Source organism: Serinus canaria, chromosome 14 (genome assembly GCF_022539315.1).
Source record: "Serinus canaria isolate serCan28SL12 chromosome 14, serCan2020, whole genome shotgun sequence".
Lineage (NCBI taxonomy): Eukaryota > Metazoa > Chordata > Aves > Passeriformes > Fringillidae > Serinus > Serinus canaria.
In genome coordinates this window covers 16,177,288-16,201,405 of record NC_066328.1, presented here as the reverse complement: position 1 = coordinate 16,201,405, position 24,118 = coordinate 16,177,288, and the positions used below count along the sequence as shown (strand labels likewise).

The following is a 24,118-nucleotide window of genomic DNA, read 5'->3' as shown; positions in this document are numbered from 1 at the left end:
CATGACTTCTAAGAGCAAACACTTATCTCAAAAAAAAAAAAAAGACAGGACACACTTTTCTATACAGCTCTTCTTTGAAGACAATAGTAAGTCAAACTGCAGCAAACAAACCCCCCTCTATGCATTAGTTATTTGTAGATATTTAAAAAGCACTAACATCAAACATTAATCTTGTGATCTCATGTAGCAGTGGTTTGCATTTATGTTACATAGAGCTGTATCAGCACTCTTTTGAACCTCATCATCAAATGGCATGCAAAAGATTGCCGTAGAGAACTTAAAATTTAGCACATAAGCCAACAAACTGCCCCTTTAACACTACATATCTTGAAGAAACTGACTTTGGCAGTCAGCAAAACAGTCTGAAGCCAAACAATTTGTCAAAATCTCTATTTTGATCAAGGTTCATAAATAGTTACCAACTACTATATTTAAATGAACATATTAAAATCTCATATTTCAATTATAAAAACTATTTTAACACAAATTCATTTTGCAAGAGAATCGAAGTCCTATCTATCTACAGTGAAGTTTGCTCATCTCAGAAGTTGCCACATGAAAAAACTGGTGTTTAAAGACCATTTTTATGAATTAACCATGTAAATTTCAAAAGCATTTGGCTGCATAAAAGGAGTGGGGTTTTGTTCCTGTCCAGACAGACTGCTATACTAACTGATTAAAGAAGTCTAGGCTCTAACCCACCAAAACAACTATGCTCACCTTCATGCCCACTGTCATTTGAAATCTCTCTAATGCTGAAAGGTAAGCACTCACTGAAGTACTGCATAAAACTGTTTCCCCCAAAAATATCTTAACAAAATATCTTGATAGAAATGACCATAATTTAAAAGACAATAAAAGAGCTTTAAAAATCATGTCCTGGTAATACATTTCAAGATTAAAGACTGTACAAATTAATGGAAGGAGAAAGCTTGAAAGCTTCAAGCTTTCCCCTGTTCAAGCATACTATTTTACCTAAAATGGCTGGTACCTCTGCAGTAGTGGTAAACAGAAGTACTGTTTGTCTATTGTCATTTCTTTCTTTGTGCAGTAATCCATAACACAGTTCATCCATAAGTGATTAATGAGGATATCAGCTTCGTAGTGTATTAGCAAAAATATAGACAAGAGGCTCAATGCTTTGGAAGCACAGAGAACACCTCTACATTCTTAGATTTTTTTGGCCTTTAGGGAATAAAGGTATTTTATCCACAAGACCATTTTTGCTTAATAGAGAAATTAATTTTTCACATACCAAACAATGCTCCTCCAAAATTTTAGTTTATGTAAATGCCCTTCTCTAAATTTGACCACTTTACATACAGTGGTATTTCTTGCCACTGACTTCCAAGATTCTAATTCCAAAATCAGGTAGGGATTAAAGCTAATGAAAGGATTTATAAGAACCTGCATATCAGCCAGTTACCCTCTAACCTCCTCTACTGATAAGCAAAGCACTAAGTTCCAATCATCTTCAGAGACAGACTATTTAAGGCCTCCTTCCACTGCCTAGTACTTCAAAACAAATCAGAAACAGGAAACCACTGAAATCTCCTAGAACCTAAAGTCAGCCTACAGCCCAAACAGCTATAATGTAAACAAACCACTGAGAATTAATTTAACATAAACAGATCTAGGCTAGCTCACAGGAAAACAAAAGCAGTTTGTGATCCCAATAGTCTGGATCCCAAGATACACCACCAGCTACCTCACAAGGCACATTGATAATCAGGTGCTGCATGGCACAGATAGGGACTCAGGCTAGCAAACACAAAAGGGCTACCTATGACAGGCTCCTTGCTAGCAGCTACAGGAGACAAAGAGAACAGCCTGGGGTGAAGAACAGAGAAGCAGACACACCAAGGTGGTAGTATATAGATGGAGTGTATGGACAAAGGATTCATAGCACAGTCAAGAAATGTAAATTCCTGCAGGATTACTAAAGAACCAAACATCGAATTTAGTATTTTTTCAGAAGAATGCTCTAAGCAAGATAATCCTTGCAATTTTTCACCATAAAGAATTATAAAATATTTGCAAGTGAAGTATTTATAGCTTATCTTTTAAAGCAGAAATCAATTCTCAAGTTCAATATTTAAGCACACAGCAAACCACTTATTTTCTACAGCAATTTTGAGTAGAATTCATATGGCGTGAAAAATAAGGTTCTAGACCAAATAGGTAGCTTTGTGTATTTTGATTCCAGTCCTTTCAGGTGCTTTAGATTGGAGTAAGTTTCTACAAGCTTACCTGCAAATAAGATATCACAAAGGGAAGTGGGAAGAGAGGAAAATCTGCTTCTTCCCCTTTCTCCCTTCTTTATTATATATACATAATCTAACCTGGCCACTTGTAAAGAAAGTTTTTTCCATTTGAAATACCAGAAATAATTCCTTGGCATCATACATATTCTTTGGAAAGCTCCAATTTGAGGAATTTCGAAAGTGATTTTATTTCAAACATAGTGTTTTCTATATTAAGGTCACTCGCATATTTTCTGAATGCCATAAATGTGCTAGTCCTACACCAATCTGTATAGCTTTTCTTGACAAATACATATAAAAAAATACAAGTTTACTGTTAAAAAACAGGTATTACTAAAATATTTCACGTACTCAGACCAAATTTATTTTTATTACTTTGCCAGCTGACTACATTTTTCAGTCTAACAAAGCGATTGTGCCCCTGGTTTCATGCCTTCTGTACAAAAATTGATTGACTATTGATAAAATTGATATTGATAAAATATGACTAAATTGATGTTGACCCCAGGAGACAGCATCCCTTTCCAAGATTTTCTGGCAATGCCACCTTCTAACTGGAGCCTGAGCCTGCAGGGTATCTTACAACATCCAGCTACAGTAATCTACCTGTAGAGTTTCAAGAGCTAAATTAAACTTTACTTCTGGCACTTAATAGATCAATAACTTAAAGAAAAATTTGTTGGAAAAAAAAAACCTACCCACATGGTAGAATCATTGCTTAGTAGAACATCCCTATTATACTCAGATGATTCTGGATCATGTCCTTTCCACTAGCTCTAAGAACTTCTAATGTTAGAAATATGAATGCATATAAAACTGCTCCTCTTAAAATTTCTGATTTTTCCACCTTTGAGCACCTTTTTGACATCCTTGTCTTCTACTATTTTCTGTTCCTGAAGCCTGCTTTGGTAAGGGATTTGATACCTGGAACATTTACTGAAAACCTATCCCAGTTAAAAGCCCATATATGACAGATAAAGACTAGTCATGGCTTTATGATGAAAAGGAGAAGGGAAGGAGAAGAGAAGAGAACATTAAACAGACAGGCTTGAAGGGTTTTCCCTACATATGTATCAGGAAGTTTGACACGTACAAATAACTACAAACAGAACTCTTAATATAGTGTAATCTAATTCTTAACATAGATGCAAAACTTAATCTATGTAAGTTCTGTGGGCCCAGCTCTTTGAAAAGTGTAGTTCATATTAGTTCCACTGGGGGAATAAAAAGAAGGTAGCAATTTTGTTCAGTCAGATCCATGACTACACTATAGGCTTTACCAGGTCAGAAACACTGGTAGAATCTAATAACTGCTCATGCAGCTGAACAGTCCCATGAAGATGCTGCTGCAAATGAAGATGTTAATTATCATACTTCCAGACTCCTCATTTTGAGAGGAAGGGCACTTCTTGGTTTGAGACCCAAATAATAAGATTAACAGCAAATAACAAACACCACATTGGAATCTGCAACTAAAGCTGCACTAAAATACTTTCCTTCTTAGAGGTACAACTCCCTCCTTATGTCACATCTTCAAAAAATAATGGAACATTTTAGGAATTGTCTGTGCATACAAAAATAAAGAAAACTGTTTTGGCAGAGAATTGCTAGAATGTTCCTTTCAAAGCTGTGCTCTATTCACACCTCCCCTCCCTAATCCCTCTTATGCATTTACAATTCAGTCATCACAGAACTCATTATGTCATTAACTCCATCACATAAACATTAACAGTAACTTGCTCAGTCTCAGAAATACTGGATTTCCCATATTTGATCTCTCTTAATTACAAAAAGGTTAGTTGAACTGGGCCACCTGTACCTGCTACTGCCTGTCAGTACACTCACCTGACCAGGAAAATATTAAATAGAATGGAAGAGAAGGAACTAAAAAGAATTATCCTGACAAAATATACTAATTTTTACCTAAACATTCAGCAGTTGCGTTCTTAATTTTTCCTTTCTCTGCATGTTTTTCTTATGGGCAAGGACCTAAACTGTATATAGAAAAGGAACAGAAATGCAAGTATTTTTGAGAAAAAACCCTCAAAATGATGGGCAATAAACAAGAACAGAAACACAAAGGGAAGCATACTCTCTGTTTAAGAGTCCAAGTAAACAGAAGTCATCTCTGATGCTAAGAAGAAGCTTTATAGAGCAAGTTCAACTAGCAAGAAAGCAAAAGTAATTCCTTTAATAATCAAAAACTGGTTTATCTCATACTCCTTAATGTAGCATTTATGTGCTCTATAGTTATTCACACAGTACTTCTCATCTTCAGTCAATAAACATGATTTTGTGTAATACCCTGATGAAAAAAATCACTGAGCACAAAGAAGAGAGCACACTGAAACAGCATGTCAAGTGCTGTGCTATTCTCCACAGAAAACCCTCCTTAGCCAATTCCAACTGATGAAAAGGTTTTAAGTGTTGCAGAATGAAGCTTGGCAATTTGCAACTGAGAGAACACAAGACCCAAAAGCACAGCAGCATGCACACGAGGATAAGGAACATATCACTGCCAGGTAGTTTTGTCAACGAGTGAAAAAGCTGGCGATTATTTTTCCTTTCAAGAGGGAATGTCTATGCTAAATGAACTGTATAACTTACAACACAAAAGAAGATTTACCATTACCATGTCTGTATACCAGTTACAACTCCATCTTCTAGATATGTCACTGCACACAAACCCAGTTTACGCTGTCAGACTAACGTAAACAACTGCGTTTGAAACGGCGTCCTACTGTGACCCTCGCGATCTTCCTCACGCGTTTGTTCCTACTACAAAAGAAATCGATTACAGAGTGACGGGTAGCTCCCACAAGGTAGCAACACCTGTTCTCCCGTCGGGAGACGGCCCGGCATAGCCACGCCAACGCCCCGTACCGGAACCGAAAACGGAGGTCCGCGAGAGGCCGCGGTGCGGCCCCTTCACCATTAGCTTCACCTCCTCCAGCGAACGGGCCACGCTCGGGGAAGAACGGAGCCCTCCCGCGAGACCCGCGGCGACCCAGGAGCGGGGGGCGGAAAAATGACCGCGAGCAGCTGAGACAAGAGTGGCCCCACGGGCGGCAGCACCCGCTCACCCGCCCTGTTCCAGCGGGCGCAGGAGGCGGGGCCCTTCGCGAAAGCCCACCGCGACCCCGCCGCCGCCAGAGCGCTGGGCACGGGCGGCCACCTCTCACGGGCCGGCTCTCACGCCCGGGCCTACTTATTCCCCCAGCACCCCGAAGGCCGCAACCTCGGGCAGACTCACCAGGGGGCTGCCGGTGCTGGCTATGGCCCGCCTGGCTCGCGGGCCGTTCCCCGCGCCCGGACTCACCAGGGGGCTGCCGGTGCTGGCCATGGCCCGCCCGGACCTGGGCCTCTCCCCACCCGTTCCGCGTTAGGCGCTCGGCCCAACCTGAGCCAATGGGGCGCCCGCGTCCCCCGCCCCTGACGTCACCACAACAATCCCACCGCCGTAGGCGGGTTTTCCGCGCACTGTACTCGCTCATTGGTGGCGGCAGCTGTTACTCACACCCGGGCCAGGCCAGAGCGTCCCCCGGCAGCCTCAGCGCTGAGAGGATGCGCAGTGGTGGGATGACGCCCCCAGGAAGCTGCGTATGATGAGGGCGGAAAAGGGCGGGGCCGCCGCCAGCACCTCAGGCGGCCGGCGCCGTGCCACGACGGCGGAGCGCCGCGCTAACGGGACGGTGGCGTCAGCGCGGCGGGCCGGAGTGCCGCACCCTCCGCACAGCTCGGAACACAAGTGCGTCATAAGTGCAATTCCAGAGCGGGTGTTCGCTCCTGAGAACCCCCCCATGTCTGCGTAACACTCGCGGTCCCTCGCTGGTTCTGACAGGCTGTTTTCCGGTCGAGCCCGCGGTGCCCATTAACGGGTGTCTGTCAGTCCGTGTGCGAGCCCGCCGGCCGCAGAGGCCGGGAGGGACGGGCTACCGGTGCACGACACTGCAGCGAACAAACTGAGTTTGTCAAGGAATTCCTAGAATTGTGAGAGATTACTCAAAAGGATGAGGCAGGAAAAGATCATCTAGTTTACTGAACATCAGAATCTACAAAATACAGATATTTAGCTTCAAATGGGGGTGGCATGAAGGGCAAGGGTAATGGCCGTGTCCCAGGGTTGGTCCAGTTTTTTCAGAAAGAATTTTTTTAAGAAGCCGGCCTAAATCAGCTTTCATATATGACAATTTTCTCATCCTTCTGCAGATCAGTAGAACAATTAGTCGTAATCTTGTAGTAGATTGGATGCATGGATCTCTGTGTGTGTGCGGCTTTTTATTGTAGGCCTACGTTCACTATTCAGACTATCCATATTTTAGGCTTCTCAGAGAAACTCCTGAGTACCAAAAAGCTTTTGTGTAACTTAGTGCAGTAGTGCTGTAATGGTGTTTGTAGCTACTGAATGACACTGTGATGGATTTCACTTATGTGAGTTCACGTAGATTATCCTGGAAAAAAAGGCAGATTCTTTAACATGGGATCTGGTAAGAATTTTCTCTCCTCTGTGGACACTTTTGGGTCTAACTAGACAAGTATCATAGTAGTCCACACGGCTGCTTGAGCAGTTGGATTTTTGTTTATGTCCTTGGATACTTTTATAGGGCTCAAAAAGTATCAGGTTCATCACAAAACTAGTAAAATTTGTGGCTCATACACAGCCAAGTATACAACTCTTTCAAACTTCATATTGCCAAGTGTTGTGAACACAAAGCAAAGGGAGGAACCAAGAACATCAGACTTGAAATAATATTACATGACTACTCAGTTAAGCTGTATGTGTCAAGACGGTTCTGTGCAGGCTCATATTCTGTCTGGCAGGGCTTACTTGGGCACATGTGGTACTGATTCTGCTCCCCTGGGCTGTGGATCATCTGTGCAGACTATATGTGTATTCCAGCATGTATGAGCCAAGGCAAACACAAATCAAGCAACAGCATCAGTATAGGCAATTTCCTAGCTTTTGTTGCTTAATATCAGCAAACTATAACATTCTCCTTTCTAGAAAAGCAAATGGTGCCTTTAGAATAGAGGTAATAAAGCACACAGTAGAATTTAAGGCTATGAAATATCAATATATCATATGTAATCCTTTGAGATGACAATGCTGTAGAGTCCAATGGCTTCATCTGGCAGAGTTGAGGGTACCAAACCTGCTGGAAAACTTGGACAGTAGATATTTTTATCTCCTGTTCAGTTGAAAACAAACTGAGAAACTAAAATTAGTTAAAAAAGGGAACAACCACAATATCTACAAGTTTGTCATCAGTCTTGGGAAAAAGGGAGAGTAAAGGCCCATTAGTAAAGGGAGTGAATGGTAGATAATGTGTAATGGAATAAAAAATAGAGTACACCATTTTTCTTCCAGTGAACAATCTAGTTTTAACAAGATAATAGCACACAAAAAGTCTGAGTTGAAGTCCTTAGCACATGTGTTAAATTCTGCAGGGACAGATGAAATTGCCCAAAAAATAAACAACCCCAAAGAAAAAAAAACCCAAGCAAAATGTAAATAACTAAAGCAGTCTCTGCAATGTTAAAAGTTATTTCTGAGAAGCCATTCAAGAAAATTAGAGAACTTCAGAATGATAGAGTGCCATCTTCAAAAAAAAGTAAGGCCCAAAATAATAATAATAATAATAATACCCAGTGGATAAACAGAGAAACAATATAACTTCCATCTTTGACAAAAAAGTTTACTTGCTACTAACAGGGTAGGTAGTATATAATTTGACTTTGCTAAGATTTTTGACACAGTTCAATTTTAAAGGAATACTAAGGAAGCTTGTTGACCTAAATGGGAGCAGCTAGTCTTGTTAATGAATTATTAAATTTTTTGGTAATGCGTTTGAGTCTAATCATTAGCAGTTCCTTGTTAAAGTGGAATAGCATTTCAGGGGGTATTCCAGGCTCAAACTTGGTCTGATTCAATGTTTTCATCAGTTTTGATAATGAAATAGAATGTATGTGTACAAGATTTGTGATATTATTCTGGGAAAGATTTTAGTCACTTCGGGAGACAAAAATGAAGAGGAAAAATATTTTGACATATTTGAAATACACTCTAATATGGAATTACAGAGACTGCAAAGTAAAGCACTTCAAAAAAGAAAGCTAATGTATTAATATAAACTCTAATAATAGTTTGCTAGCAATATATTGAAATAGGATGTGAGAATGACAGGGTACGAGAATTTGTGTAATGAATTAATAGTGAGTTACTGCAAATAAATACTATTTTAGCATGTAATGACATACAGAATTGGAGAACGGCAGCTAGTACTTATTTAATTCTTCATGTAACAAATGATGATGCATTTGAATAAGTATATCCAAGTCTAGGCGTGATGCCTTCAGGAAGATGTGAGGCAGTTGGAGAGAATCGGGGGAAAGAACGCTGCATGTGGTGGGGGCCGGGGAGGAGCCGTCCGGGATCCGCCAGCAGGGGGCGGCCACGAGCCGAGGGGCATCGTGCCAGGCCGGGGAGGAGATACTGCCCCGGGGAGGGGGGGGCACTGCCCCGGGGAGGGGGGGGGGGCACTGCCCCGGGGAGGCGGGGGGGGACTGCCTCGGGGAGGGGGGGGGCACTGCCCCGGGGGGGAGAGGGGGCACTGCCCCGGGGAGGGGGGGGGCACTGCCCCGGGGGGGAGAGGGGGCACTGCCCCGGGGAGGCGGGGGGGGACTGCCCCGGGGGGGAGAGGGGGGCACTGCCCCGGGGAGGGGGACTGCCCCGGGGGGGAGAGGGGGGCACTGCCCCGGGGAGGGGGGTGGCACTGCCCCGGGGAGGGGGGGGGACTGCCCCGGGGGGGGAGAGGGGGGCACTGCCCCGGGGGGGAGGGGGGGCACTGCCCCGGGGAGGGGGGGGGTACTGCCTCGGGGGGGGACTGCCCCGGGGAGGCGGGGGGGGGACTGCCCCAGGGGGGAGAGGGGGGCACTGCCCCGGAGGGGAGGGGGGACACTGCTCCGTGGGGGGGACTGCCCCGGGGGAGGGAGAGAACTGCCCCGGGGAGGGGGGGGGGGAAGACACTACCACATCCACCCAAGGGGGCTATCCAAATGTAACTACCTGAAGCCCGCGCCCAGGGGCCACACAGGAAGCGACACAAAACCAGAACTGAAGACAAGCTGTGTCCCTCAGACCTAGATGGAGGCTGAATAGAGTCCCCATGCCCTGGGCAGTTTATGTGAGTAGAAGTCCCAGGTGAGACAGACAAATGAAACGAAACGAAATGAAACCAAACCAAACCAAACCAAACCAAAAATCCCCAAACACACCACCAAAAAGCATATCTACAATTAAACCAAAACCTTTGTCACAGAACATTTCCAGCTCCTTAGTGGCTTACAAGCACTACTTAAATATCTTCCGAAATAGTTTCTTTTGGCAAAACTCAATAGAAGAAAAAGGGGGAAATGCTGTCTACTTTGTTCTGGTTGCGGATGATACATATAGCATGTGCTCAGTAGTCCCAGGATATGAAAGGCTTCACAGGTTTGACCATAGACAATATTATGTCTCATTAGACTGTAGTTCTCTATCTTCCACTGGAAAGACGTATCACTCTTAGAGGCAAAAGTCAGCCTTAGAATAGTTCAGAGATTCTGGAAGAAGCTGTGAGAAACCATAGCTTGAACCTAATACCACTCTCAAAAATGACACACACCAAAAAAAAAGTACAAAAAAAATTAAAAGAAAAAAACCAAAGGAAACGAGGGAAAAAAAGGGGGGGAGGCTTTAGAAAATTTGTAGTATTTCATTGGCTAAATAAAAATGGGGCTTTGTTTTTCCAAAGACCTAATTGTAAAGAAGAGGCATTTTGGTTTTAGCTGCAACAACTAATATTTTTAAGTAATTCCGTAAAAGCAGAAGCAGCTGAAAGTTTTTAGGAGGTTTCACTTGGAGAACTGCTGATGCTGGACTATCATTTCAGCCTTTCAACCACCAGCCTGTTGTCATCTGCAGACTCAGTTCTTATAGTCTTCCTATCTTGCCCTAATGGACACAAGCAGCACAGTCTTTGACTTTTAATTTCTCTCAATTTCTGACTATATTCAATCTCAGTTTTCTTTTGCTTCTCTATTAATGAAGACTCCCTTAATGCATTCTCCCTTCCATAGAAGCCTGACCTGTTACTCATATCTAAATATAATTGTTCCCACTCTCATTTTGCTAATACAGCTGGTACAGAATACCTTAGTAACAAAACAAGATTTTATGAAAATGCTTATATTTCTGTGCAGACATGTTCATAAGAAAGGGGAGAACCCTCATCTGTGAGGTTCTCGTCTGCCAAGAACTGATGAATCTAAGATACAATTGATCTGACAACTTCAAAAAGCGTCCCTCAGATTCTGAAGATTTGAAATTTGGGACAATACATCAAACCATGCTATGGGGTCTAAAAGTTTGGGATCACCAAAATCCTCCAGGTATGTGGCATTGTTTTACTGATTTTCTCATCCTGGGGAAATAACAGCAACTGTTAATGACAGCAACATCATGTTCTTCTCTTGCCATTAGATTGTGGCAGAGTAATAGAAGCACCCTTGAATATAGTTTTTGTGAGTTAAAAAGCACCAAGAACCAGAAATGGGATATTATTCAGGTATCAGAAAAGCCCTTTGCTTACAACACTGAAAACTAATCACTGCTATCACCTCCTGTGGCTGTCACACAAATCAGATGTTAATTCCTCTTCTGTTCCTGCTTTTCTTACAGCTAAAGACTGCTCACAACAGTTTAGCACACTTTTTGGGAAGGATGTCTCAACCCACTTTGTTTCTTTTACGTGAAATCTTTCTTTGCCTTGTCTAAACTAATCCATGCTCTCACCAGAGAAACAAAGGAAGCACTCCAAAGAGGAGGGAATGAATGCATGTGACTGCCTATATAGATGTGTCAGCTAGTTCGGATGGATATGTACATATCTCAGCATGCTTGCTGAAACTGTTGAGCCCATTAAATCTAAGAGAGTCAACTAAGACTCCAGAAATCTTCTTGGTAGATTATTAATCATGTATAGGGTTTTCTGTGTCTAGAGCAGAAAGTAAACCTCCACAGATTCAGCTCACAAAGGCTGTACCTGTTGTACAGATAGGCAAAGGACTCATGAATCCTGGAGAAATAACAGAAGCCCTGGAGAGGCAGTGGGCCTCACCTGAACTGCGATTAGGTAAAGGTCATGTGTGCTGTTCTTATTTTTCACCTTTTTTTCCATTAAATCAGCCCAGCCACTTAACCTTGAAATAAATTTTTGTTAAAGCAGCACATGAGGCTTAGTTATTGCAAAGTAAAAAGTTACAGCCATTTAAGATAATAAAGAACAAGGCCTACTGTTTGATTATCTTTAAACAGAGCAATTACAAATTCTGATCAAATCAGGAATCCCTTTAATTCATCAATATCATATTAAGAAGCAGAATTACTTTCTTAAGCAAAAATAGTTTCTCATGATTTTGTGAAAAATCATGCATATTTTTTACAAAATGTTGGAGTTTAAATCATGGTTTGTCATATTGAAAATACTGCTGCTTCCAAGAGGCACGCAGCTATAATAGCTCTTCCTGAGGATAACAGCAGGTCTGCTGCTGCCTCCTTAGACAAGAGGGTTGCTGGATCTTGTAGCCAGGAGGCTAATTTAGGGAATGCCTGTAGGGGTAGTATTTGCTAGACAGGGGACTTGGTCACAATCTTCTGAAGCACAGAAATTGAGGATGTGTTTTAAAATGATACATGTTTGAAACTGTCTGCACAGTCACCGTTTGTGCCGCTTGGGAGGACAGTGTTGGGAGGTGATAGGAGAGCACAAGGAACTTTGTAGGCAGTATTCTTCAGGGAAGGTCACTGATCTTTCTGATGTTTAATGTGACTATTGTGATTAGAAAGCTTCAGTAGTTCGGCAGAAATCAAACCTCCTGTGGTATCATTGTCGCACAAAGTACAATAGTCACTACCACTGAAGGATACATCTTCTATCCCCAAAGATTCTTGAAACATAAGAAAGTCACCCTTTCCATGCTGTGAGTGAGAGAGATATTTCCTTCCAACACTAGGGCTCTCAAGGCTGTCTTTAATTATTTCAGAGATTTTCGGGTCAACGGTATCATCAGCATGGTTTGGTGCAAACAATAGTCCTGGCCACATCTCTATCTCTTCTGCTCTTATGTACCTGCTGGGGACATACTGCTGGCTTGGACCTGAGGCAAATGCGAAGTTTTCTTCTGCAGTAACCACATCTGTGCTTCCTGTAGGTTTCAATGAGATTTGGGAAATCAGTTCTTGGGTGTTTAGATCAGAAACTCTATCTGCATTCACTTTGGTTGAGTTGCTGGCCTCTTCTCTTTCAAGCTGGCTACAAGCCTCATTCAGTCCAACCCAGTCCTAATGAAAGCATCAATAAGTTGGGGTCATTTTGCATAGTACTCCAAAATAACTTTTCTTTTTTTATATGGCTTTGGCACAATAACCCAGATGTTTAGTGCAAATCTAACAGGCAAAGTTAGAATAATAGGGTAAAAAACTAGCAGCTAATTTCACAAAATTTTACGAGAATTTTTACAAGATTACACCACTAGACTATAATGCAAACTTCTGGTATTGCTTTGATTTTGAAAAGGTGCACCTTTTGCATTCAGTCTGAGCTGGGAGCCACTGGAGGAGTTCCACTTCTACGGAGCAAGAGGCTGGACAGAAGCTCTGGTGGTTAGCTAGTATGTGGACGCAGTAAAATGAGAAACTAAAACCTTTCAGGAAGATCAGAATCATCTGTCAGTAACTCTGCTCAGGAGCCGGAATTATTAATCCCAGAAAAAAAGTAATCCTCCTGTCATAAATGGAGGGTCATAAGAAAGAAATGAAATTTATTTCTTACCTTAAAATTCCCATTGTGCAAACTATAGAGTGGCTGAAAGAAAGCAGCTGGTGTGGGAATGTTAAAGCAGGCGAGGCTTTTTGCCCTAAAGTGAGAAAACACCACTTAAAAAAACTTGAGTTTTTCTGTGTTCTATCTCCATGATACTGTCTAGATGAACCCCACTCCACTTTGTTAGTAAGATTGCACAAGAAGCCCACACATCATAATTTCTGACTTCTCACGCAATTATTTTTCTGCCACCTGTGCATGCATTTAATGCTTCTAACCTGAAGCACGGTCTCATAAGTTTCTTTGGAATATGTCACAAACTTAATATACTGGTCTATTACTCATTATATACACTGAGCTATTTAAGCATTTGTTTATCAGTTTACTTGATCTAAACCACTGTTTCTGAAAGTGTTTTAAAGAGTTCTAGTTTCATTACATTTAAACAGAGAAATTCTGCCAGACAACCTTGCCCCTTTATTGGAGTCTATCCTATAAAAATATTTTATCATGTGGACATAATATATTCTATTTCTCTATGAATGATGTGCATATGGAGCATAATAATGTATGTCAAGGTAAAAAACAAAGAGGTACCTATCCTCTGCCAGAATAAAAAATTGCAGAGGATTGTTGAACCAAGGTTCTAAAACCACTTTCTCTCTGTGCAACTTGGTCTCAAAGGAATCAGAGTCTGTTTATTTTGCCTTTATTGGTATTTTACCTACTGACTTCTGCCAGGAATATCACACATAGCTTACCATTGACATCAGTTTAACAACCTTTATGGGTTGCTCTGTACTTGCACTTTTAATTTATCTACATGAAACTTCAAATATTTCCATGTGCTTAAATTTCTTTAACTTTAAGATACCATCATCCTTGGACTTAGCCAAATTTGGGAGTCTCAAAGGTACTTTGGTCTCCTTAAGGACTGTGTAGTGTGTCATTAACTACCATCAGCCAAGGAACATGTCACATTCCAAGACTGTCAGAAGACCTTTTGGAAATGACTGAGTCTTTGCAGCAGAAACAGGAGGGAAAAGGAATGTAATGACTCTTGATTTACCTTTTTCAGGCCATAAAGATCAAGGGGAACCTATTGAAAATCACATACCTTGAGGAAAGCTTGCAGTTCCAGAATAAATAGAGTAGAGTGCCAAAACTCAGAGGAATGGATAAGTACTGCACAGTTTTGATATTTAGAATCTTTTCAGAGACTTTTGGGACATCTAGAAGAAGAATCAGCACAAAAATTTATAATAAAAAATCTGGAAGTCAGGATAGAACCCCAAATAACCAAGGATTGCAAATGAAGCAGGCTAGCTCTGATTTGAAAAGCTGCATTTTATCACATATCTTTTTATTTTCTTTTTTCTTTTTTTTTTTTTTTTGAACACGGACATTAAAAGAAATGAAATGAGATGAAAACAACATTATTTGTACCTGCTCTTTGAAACACTGTCGTCTGGCTCCACTCACTCCATTGACTGTGGTATGAATTCTCATTTTCAGAAACTTTGCAGCGAACTCTTGCAGCATAAGCGACGCCACTGTGGAGCTCTGTCGCTTCAATTTCTACTTGTGGCAGTGAACTGGGCAGTGTCTTGTTCATTGCCACCTGCAAAATATTACAAAGCATTGCTGTTAATGAGATTGGGCAACAAGACGGTCTTTTAAATACTCTTTTTGTTGGTTTCTCTCTTTTCTTTTCCATGTTTTCTTTTCTTAGATGGAAGAAGAGGGCCTGAATGATGATGCAGGGTTCATAAGAAGAAGAGTTATTGAACTTCAGTATTGATGTTTAATGTAAAATCTCTCAGCCTTAATATGGGAAACCAGAAAGGCCATCTTAAGCCAGCTGGTGGAGCTCAGTGGCAAGGCCATTGTACCCAAAGAAAAAGGTAGGATCACTCATCCAGTTACCTCCCAGGACATGCTGTACTCCTTATACTGCAACTCATATTGGAGAATTTCAGCGAGGTACCAAGGCACATTCCACATACTCCACCATATCTGGCACTTGCTGGCAGTGGCATTGCTCTGGATGTTCAAAGGTGGATCAAGTTTTACTGCAAATAGAGGAGGCGGGGTTTTTTTCACAGTGTTTGGGACATCACAAAAGAAAATGCATGATATTAGGGTGACTGAAACAATGGAAGATAAAGTGGGGTCTAAAGAGGGATACTAACACTAGCAGTAGACCAAGTTAGCTTACAGCATCAGAGCAGCTATAGATCTGACATTAGTTAAGGATAACTCCAGTAGTCCTTAGGGATAATCTTGCAAGCAAAGAACCACTCTGGATATCTCATTCTGCCCTTACAACATACCACAAATATGGACAGGTTTTGAGGATTTCACCCTAGTACCAGGCCATGGGACACTCCGTTAAAATCCATGACTCCTCATTACATAATTTCTTAGAGAAAAATAAAACAACAAAACAAACAAATAATTGAAGTAATCCAATTGCAAATTATCCAGGGCACAAGAAAGCATGATGCAGATGAGAAGTACTGTTGAATGGTGGTCCAGAGCCAGCCCCTCTGAAGTCCGGGAAAAGTCAGGATGGAGAGACTCAGCGACTGCATCCTTACTGGTGCAGTTCACACAGTGCACTCTCTGGGGGTGGGCAGACTTGATTGTTTTCATTGTTTTCCCCTGCTATCTTTGAGACATCCTTTGTTAGGCAGCATATCAGACCTATCCTGAAGCTGCTGGGCAGAGCCTCAGCTCTCACGTGTTCTGGTTCATACTTACTGTGCTTGCGGGGATTGTACTCTAGAAAAGCCATGTATGTCTGATTACGTCCAAAGAAGTTTCCCTGGAGAGAGACTCTATAACCGTCTGTTTCCAAGATCTGGCTGGCTAAATGAATTGTGCAGTGGTACTGATTCTGCATGCTCTCTGTGTCAGTCAGTTTGCAGCTGGCGTTGTGGCCCTTTGACCAGAGGCTAGAAGAATAAAAAGGCTGAAAGTTTCTTTTAAGTCATACAATTCAAGTGCTTTTCAGTTTATGCATATGTGGCACTGTCACTGACATAGTTTATGAAAAATCTTTTACTTAGGAATTTTTTTCTCTTGAGAGCTGAGAGGTCTCAGGAACAAACTGTAAACAATTCTTATCTGCTGCTGTGGAATGCGACGGGAAGGTCTGTGATTGGCCCCGTCGGACTGTTTCCAGTTAGGGGCCTATCACAAAACACCTGTCCAGTGTCTCGGGCGGAGAAGACTTTTCGTTTACACATTCTTTTCTATTCTTAGGATAGCCTTGGTAGTGAAATCTCTAGCTTTATTCTTTTAGTATAGTTTTTATATCTTATATATCATATCATAATAAATCAAGCCTTCTGATGCATAGAGTCAACTGTCTCATCTCTTCCCTCATCCTGAGACCCCAAAAAACGATGTAATATGGCACCTTAGCACAGCACCACACTCTGGAAGACCATGAACCTCTTTAGTGTAGACAGCAAGCAAACCAGCTGGATGGATGGATGGATGGATGGATGGATGGATGGATGGATGGATGGATGGATGGATGGATGGATGGATGGATAGGAAGAAGACACCTTTATAACCTTACTGCTGAGAGCACCAGATCTCACAGAAATTGCAATGGAATAGCATCCACTAGCTGTTCCCTGCTCCCTCTGAAAGTGAGAGAGCTGCTGTCACTGCAGGAAAGCAGGTGGGTAGGGGGAAGGAGTGGATGGGCAGTTGGTTACAAATGCATAGCACAGAGGTAACAGTAAGCTGTACATTAAGTCCTCTTTCACTACAAACAAACCAGTACTCACAGCAAAGTATGTTCTAAGTTGCTTTGTCTTTTTGTGGTTTAGTCATTCATCAACAATTTTTTCAATTGCATGTGATCCCACAGGAAACTGGGATATCACAATTTATCAGCTTGCCCATCTTTCCATAGATTTAAAATCCAGTATTAATAAGAGGATTTTTTTTTTACTTAACTGTAGCAGAATATAAGGCATCTAACTCAGAGTGGCTTAACCTCATATAATAGTTACTGGTCAAGACAATGTTTCTACATAACCTAAACACATTAAACTCAAGTTATCCTATCAGTTAGCAAACTATTCACCTGATTTCTACTATTAGAGGAAAAATTATTCAGATAAATCTCTTATTAAAGCTTCTAACTCTTTAACAATTCAGATAATATTCTAAATCTATTTAACCATTCAGATAATATTCTAAATCTCTTATTAAAGCTCATGACTTGTATTTATATTTATACTAATATACATTAAACCATTAGGTGTTTAATTTCTAGGCAAAAAGGAAAGAAATTATTAGAAGTTCATTAGACAGCTTTACATAGGATGTGCTCTGGAAGCTCCCAGGTCATGGGGACCCAGAGGCCAGGAAGGAAAGATTCTCTGCTCTGAGATGCCTGCCAGAATGGTTCACTGAATAGATGGAGAGCCCACAGCTGACAGGAGATCATGCAGCCATGTGCACTTGACTGCTGTGGCCCCTGAGGCTGTGGGACCACACAGAGAGCAGCTTTTGAGGTTTGGGGTGATGGGGTGGCAGAGCTAGCTGTGCCACAGGTCTCCTGTTGTGGAGGGAGAAAGGCCACAGCTGGGCTCCAGCTCTGCTTCTCAGTACTGCCCTGTCCAAGCCAGAGCTGGGGCTACCGCAGACAGCTCTTGGTGTGCAGCTCTTACTTGGTGAAATGCAGGTGGAAAGGTCCATCGCCCATGGGCTTCTCCGTTACCCACGTGCAGCTCACGGTAGTCACGTAGTTATTCAGGCAGCTCAGGCTGCCAGAGAGCTCTGCAGAGGAAGGAGACCAGAACTGGGTTTATATATCACTGGATGATGCCTTGCTCAGCACACTAAATAAATGCCTTACTTGCTAGTACTTCCTTTGCTGACACTGCATCAGATCTTCCTCATCATGTTCTTACTTTGTTGTAACACACTTCATTGCATGAGATGAGTGTAAGATCTTAGGGCAAGGGCCTTGGGCAGTGGCTACACTTTCTGGTGCCCAGCTTGTCCAGAATGCACTCAGTCCCCTAGGCCTGGCATTGTCAGCCAGCTTACTGGCTCCTGGGACAGGGCAGTCACAAGATCTTGGATTGCATACCAAAGGGCCTGTGAATGAAAAATGAGCACAGGCGTGTGCCTGTCTTTGTGCAGTGGACCTATTCCAGATCTCCTCTTACCTCTCCCTCTTCCTCCACCAAAGAGCAGCACAGCAGCAATGCACAGCTGGAGCCCCAACTGCCACACAACTCTTCCCATTCCAGATAGTATCTAGAACAGAGTAATTATTCAGACCAGTTTTGTTGGTATTTCCACCGATGGGTTGAAGTGTTAGCTGCATACTTCTGCCAGCCTGACAAAAGCTGATCCTGAATCTGTCAGAGAGGGCACCAACTCCGCTATATAATTTCTTCTATAGGAACTGTTCTTCTCATAGCAGTAAATAGTACTTTGCACTAAAGCACCAGCTGTCTGAAAGGAAATCTACAATTCCTGCAATTTTATCGAGGGTGGGAGAAGGAGTGGGTGTCCTATCTTTCTTTTTTCTTGCCTTTTTGTTATCTGGTTTATGACAATTGAGGAGCAGCAGAGAGCCACAGTGGATTGGAACTGATGTTTGTGTTTCCCCAAATCCTGTTTCTGACCAGAGTCAAAACCAGGTGCTTAGAGAGAATCGTAGCAATAGAGAAGAGATGCTCGTCTCTGAGCATTCTCAGCCTCCAGACATTTGTAGCTCATGGGCCTCCTGGAGCAACGTTATTTCTGTGTAATCAGAAAATAGACACAGAGAATAACTGATATGATCCTGGTCAAAGCACTCATTGGAGATATAGAATACCTAGGGCCTAGTCATTACCCCAATTCACTGAAGGCTTATGCAAAGATGTTTGAAGAGCATCTTCTGCAATATGGGACTCTACATCTCTACAAGGTTATAGTGGGCTCACTCTCTTTCTTTTTAACCAAAAATTCAGTTGTCTGAATTGTCTCCTGATGAAGTTTTAATTTAAAATTATACTTTTTCACTAAAGGTTTCTAATTTGATGATTTTTGGCGACATTTTATATGAAGAATATGGACCTGATCTATGTAGCATTATGTTTTAAAAAGATGTTTCCAGTTTGCATTATTTGCGGTTACCTGAACATGGCAAATGAGCCCAGCACCACTGCAAGGAGAGGGCTGCTCCAAAGAGCCTGAAATCCAGAAAACTTGGAGTGGGTTTGTAGACAGAGACCACTAATGAGTATAAACAAAAAGTTTCTTGAAAGTTAAAAAAAAAATTAAAGGAACACGTTTGCACTACTTGACTAGCACAGACACTGAACTGAGTTTTACAACTGGGGTAACAAGAGGGTGGAATGTTCAGTCTCAAAAGAGCTTGGGTTAGTTATTATTAAAAAAAAAAAAAAAAAAAAAAAAAAAAAAAGAAAAAAAACCAAACAAAACTTGCCAGACATTATGATCTCTCTTTCAGAAGAAGCTGGGGAAAAGGGAAGGAGCGTCAGGATAGGAGAAAAAATAAGTACAGCATTAGCACAGGACCAAGCATATATAGCCTGACTATAGAATATTGTGATTTCTAACCAACAAAGGATCTGAAGCAGTCTTGAATAGTCATTAGGATTGTTTTACTGAAGAGATTAAGCGACCTGATCCATAACCAAGAATATCCGTCCAGTCATGAATTTCACAAAGCAAGACAACAGCATCCATGTATAACTTCTTGCGTGTGATTATGCCTGTCTATAGTTCCCCTTGTCTGAATTAAATTGTAAAATAATTACGGTGTTTCAGAAACTGATCAAGAGAAAAGGAGTATTTCTGGCTTTCACTTCACTCCTCTTCAGTTATGGGTTTTTCATAAATATCCTGTTTTGCTGCAGACTTTCTTCAGGGTGGGGGTTGTTGAGAGGAAGTGTCACCATTAGCTGATTTTAGCCAGGAGGCTGGGAGGCATGAAGTCTCTCGTGCTTATCATTCTAATCAGGTTTGCTTATGGTCTCTGTGATAAATACAGTAATTCTGACTAAATACGAAATAGAGAGAGCTGCATTAAGTAGAATTCATGTACTTACAAGAAGTTGTGTTCAGGCACACAAACAAATAACAAACTTAGGTCAAGATAAGTAAACCAGGACAGAATGTTTCCAGGTAATTGCTACTAATTTGATAAACTCCCCCCACTCCCACGCAAGAAGTTCTTTGTTCAGTTCTGCAACGTTTGAAATGTGTTCGACATTTCTGGCTCTCTGACTCTCCTGGAAACAAATACAGCATGTTTAAATGCAAATTTTTGTGTTAGAAGCCATAAACATTAGTCATAATTAGGTCACAGAGCACTGAATTCTGAAAGACTTACCAGAAAATAATTTCAGGAAGCAGCACATAACCAGCTGAATGAGATTCTGCAGTACATTAATAAAATGAGAGGAGCTAACATACAGACTGTGGATACATATAAATTAAAAGAAAAGTTATTGCAGCTACATGTAGCATTTGAAACACTATTCCTTAATATCTTCTGTTGGAATCAACACTTTAAACAAAAAAATTGCTGTCACTATGAAAATGCTTCTGAAAAGGGAGATGTGAATGATTTAGTCCTGGGTAACTTTACTCAGAAATCAATAGTTGCAGACCAAGTAAATCTCTTTAACTTAGCCAAAGGAAAGGCTAAGTAGTCATTTCACACCAGCCTTAAGTACCTTACATGAGAAGATTATTTCAGGTAGGAGAAAAGTATTTTCTTTTCTTCTTTTTTAAATCTACAAGAGAAATATGGAAAGCATCCAGTAGTTGGACACTGAAGGTAGATACAATTAGACAGAAATGAAGTGAAGAATTTTTACCAAGGGGGGCTATCTTTATTGCTGAAACCTCTTGCCTAAACATATGCAAGACTGGTAGTCTTCCTATGAGCTCAGATGGAAGCCCAGTACTAGCAGTGCAGGTACAATTACAGCAGCTTCTAGCAGTGGAAGACAAATCAACTTCTTAGCCAGATGGCTTGGGGACCAGACTGCTTGCTGCTTTCTTGTGTTCTAATGTCCAGTTTCTGCAGTACTGCAAACTTGTGGGTGAAGGCAGAAAAGCTGCCAAGAAAGGAGAACCACCTTCACTCTGTAGGAAAGAGACAAAATTTCTCAGATGATGCCCTGAAATGATACATCGGGTATGCTGCCAGCAGTCTATCAGCATCAGGAGGGGGTAGTGACCTTGATTTCCAAAGTGGTCTCAAGCTGGTTGCAATGGTGTTTCCATCCTTTCTGTATGTTGCAGGGCAGAATTCTGCCTGTTATCTGCTCAAGGAAATGAGGCCTTGTATCTGTGTCTTTCCCTTCCCCTCCTGTGGTCTACACTTCCCAAAAGCAATTTTAAGTAATTTTTACCAGAATTTGTACAACACAGATTTTTCATATGCTCTCAACTGCTTATTAACAGAAAGACAGATGACTGCTATTGCTAAATCTATCACCAGAAATTAATATTCAGAGATTTACCCCCAGATTGGGGGTCCAGTTGAACACATAATAAAAAGATAACATTTTCTCATAAGAATTTATAAGGTAAAATAAATTATTTGACAGATACCACTGAGAGAGGAAGTAGTGCAAGCAGTTGACAACACAGTCTCAGCATGTGGGTAGCCTAGATACCATCTAGGTTTCAGAAACTCTGTAAAGCAGAGCTTTACAGGAAGACTTGTAGAATGAGGTTGATGTAGCCCAAGAGAATTGTAAGCAGCACCTTCAATGTGTAAGCAGTAGCATGGAGGATGATTAGGAGAAGTAGATTTAATGATCTAGTGGGAGGTAGAAGCTGACATCATAGAGTTAACTTCTAGATAGGGAAGACAGAGATGATAGGAAGACAAGAAGAGGCTGTCAGTGACTTTAAAACTGGGGACAAGAAGCTCATGCTTGATGAGATAGAGAAAAGAGACAGAAGTAATGTATAGGTAAATGTAATGGGCTCAAAGGGATGGACGTAAAATAGGATTTTTGTGTCTCTGACTCTTGGATAGCTGCAAGTAAGATCAGTTTTACAAAAGCCTGATAAAACATGAAGCAAGGATTTCGCATGAAGATAGGTGCATAAGATTCTTCAATATGCTTGGGTATTTTTGATACATTTGGTATTATATGCCAGCCCACAGCAGACAGATGGGAGTTCTAGGCTTTATTCCACTTCTGACATCAACTTTTTAATAAGGTATGTTGCTTAATCAATGTAATTTTTTCTTGTTGCAGCTCATTCACATGATCTTGTATGCTCACCTAAATCTCAGATGAAGTCAGAAACTTCAGGCTGTGATTTGGCAGTGGGTCTAGACTCTTTCAAAATGTGTTTTGCTTGTTCTCACTCCCAGAGCAAGATTCTGATGTTGATAAGACACTTGACAAGGTCTAGCAATGCATGTTTGCAGCCCAGAAAGCCTCTTGTATCTTGGGCTGCATCAAAAGCAGCATGACCAGCAGGTTAAGGGAGAGGATTCTGCCTCTCTACTCTGCTTTTGTGAGACCCCCACTTGCAGTACTGTGTCCAGTTCTGGGGTCCTCAACATAAGAAGGGCATGGAGTTGCTAGAGCAAGTCTGGAGGAGGCCACAGAGATGATCAGAGAACTGGAATCCCTCTGCTATGGAGACAGGATGAGAGCTGGGCTTGTTCAGCTTGGAGAAGAGAAGGCTCCAGGGAGAACTTAGAGTCTCTTCCAATACATAAAAGAGCTATAAGAAAGCTGGAGATGGGCATGCAGTGATGGGGCAAGGGGGAATGGCTTCCAACAAGCAGAGGCCAGGGTTACATGAGATATCGCACAGAAATTTTTCCCTGTGAGGGCAATCAGACAAAGGCACAAGTTGTCCAGAAAAGACATTCCTACCCCATCCCTGGAGGTATTCCAGGTCAGGTTGGGTGGGGCTTGCAGCAACCTGGTCTAGTGGAAGGTGGTGCTGCCCATGGCAGAGGGTTTGAAGATCCCTTCCAACTGAAGCTATTGCAGAATTCTATGATACAATGAGCGGTGCACAGTGGGAGCAGACACAGCAGATCTGGACCCTCGAATGCTCAGTTTCCATTCCTTACATCTTAGCAATTAGTCATAAATTACTTGCTCTCCCGTGGCCCTTCCTTTGCTTACATCTCTTCCAGAGGCAGCGCCAACAGGCACTAGAGATGGGACACTGAGTAGCACCTACAAAGTAAAACAGTGACAGGCAATAGCATGTCTGTACCAGCAGGTACACCCCTTCATCCACTAAGATTACCCAAAGCGCAGTCTCCAGAGCAATCTGTCATGCTAGTGTGTGTAATAGAAGAGCTACCCATTGCAAACAATCATCCCTGTCTATAAGAAAATACTTCTGTAGGTCCTTTAAGAAAAATTAGTGATACCTTATCTACTTTCTGAATATCTAGGCCTCTAAGCACACATCTGACAGAAACATGCCAAATGTACACAACAGGGTCACATGAGACTTATCCTGGAGAATAAGGAAAGAGTAGTTGGATTTTCTTATCTGCACAGATTGTCCAAGAGAACCCCATAAACAAGCCTTTTTCTCTCTTCATCCTTGGAGAGCCATTTTCCCAACAATTTGATGCCCACAAACAGCCATGTACTTTTAGATGTGATATACTGGGATCCCAGAAAGAAAGCGGCTTCAAAGGATGACTGCAATAAAGCAATATTCATACACACACACACACATATATACACACATATTTAAAAAGTATGTTCATGTCTGCAGAGTCCCAAACACTGAGGACTATTTTGGCTCGATTCCTTTACATTCATCTCTTGCAGTCAGAGAGGAGTACCTTGTTCAAGATGGCCCTTCTTTCAAGCACAGTCCATCAGAATTATTGCAATAGTGGTGTTTTGTGCTCAGCAAATTATCAGAACAAAAGTGCAAAGACACTTCTGGTCTTCAGGCTCCTAGTTCAAGAAACAATATAGAATTCCACAT

The 24,118-nt window shown here is 41.7% G+C and overlaps 2 protein-coding genes across 20 annotated transcripts in view; both read right to left on the bottom strand.

Annotated features, from left to right (window-relative positions):
- Positions 1 to 5,891, bottom strand: part of PDPK1 (3-phosphoinositide dependent protein kinase 1) — a 33,109-nt gene extending 27,218 nt beyond the window's left edge. Inside the window, exons 1-2 of one of the 7 annotated variants that reach the window (XM_050980035.1) lie at positions 5,782 to 5,891; positions 4,891 to 5,042 (exon numbers count right to left, since the gene is read on the bottom strand). In XM_050980035.1, coding sequence (XP_050835992.1) covers positions 4,891 to 4,899 — 9 coding nt within the window. In that variant the 5' untranslated portion in view covers positions 4,900 to 5,042; positions 5,782 to 5,891. The other 6 variants (XM_050980034.1, XM_050980036.1, XM_050980038.1 and 3 more) reach the window with 6 other exon arrangements.
- A 5,746-nt stretch (positions 5,892 to 11,637) lies between these two features.
- IL21R (interleukin 21 receptor) overlaps positions 11,638 to 24,118 on the bottom strand; it is a 37,077-nt gene continuing 24,596 nt past the window's right edge. For 11 of the 13 annotated variants that reach the window (XM_050979899.1, XM_050979901.1, XM_050979900.1 and 8 more), the window contains one exon: positions 21,392 to 24,087. Coding sequence is in view for 2 of the 13 variants with exons in the window: in XM_050979903.1 (XP_050835860.1) it covers positions 12,106 to 12,645; positions 13,136 to 13,220; positions 14,244 to 14,358; positions 14,573 to 14,747; positions 15,053 to 15,198; positions 15,890 to 16,083; positions 17,821 to 17,929; positions 18,325 to 18,403 (1,443 nt within the window). In the remaining 11 variants the exon portion in view is untranslated. Of the gene's footprint in view, positions 12,646 to 13,135; positions 13,221 to 14,243; positions 14,359 to 14,572; positions 14,748 to 15,052; positions 15,199 to 15,889; positions 16,084 to 17,820; positions 17,930 to 18,324; positions 18,416 to 19,285; positions 24,088 to 24,118 lie in introns of those variants that run through there. The other 2 variants (XM_050979903.1, XM_018915718.3) reach the window with 2 other exon arrangements.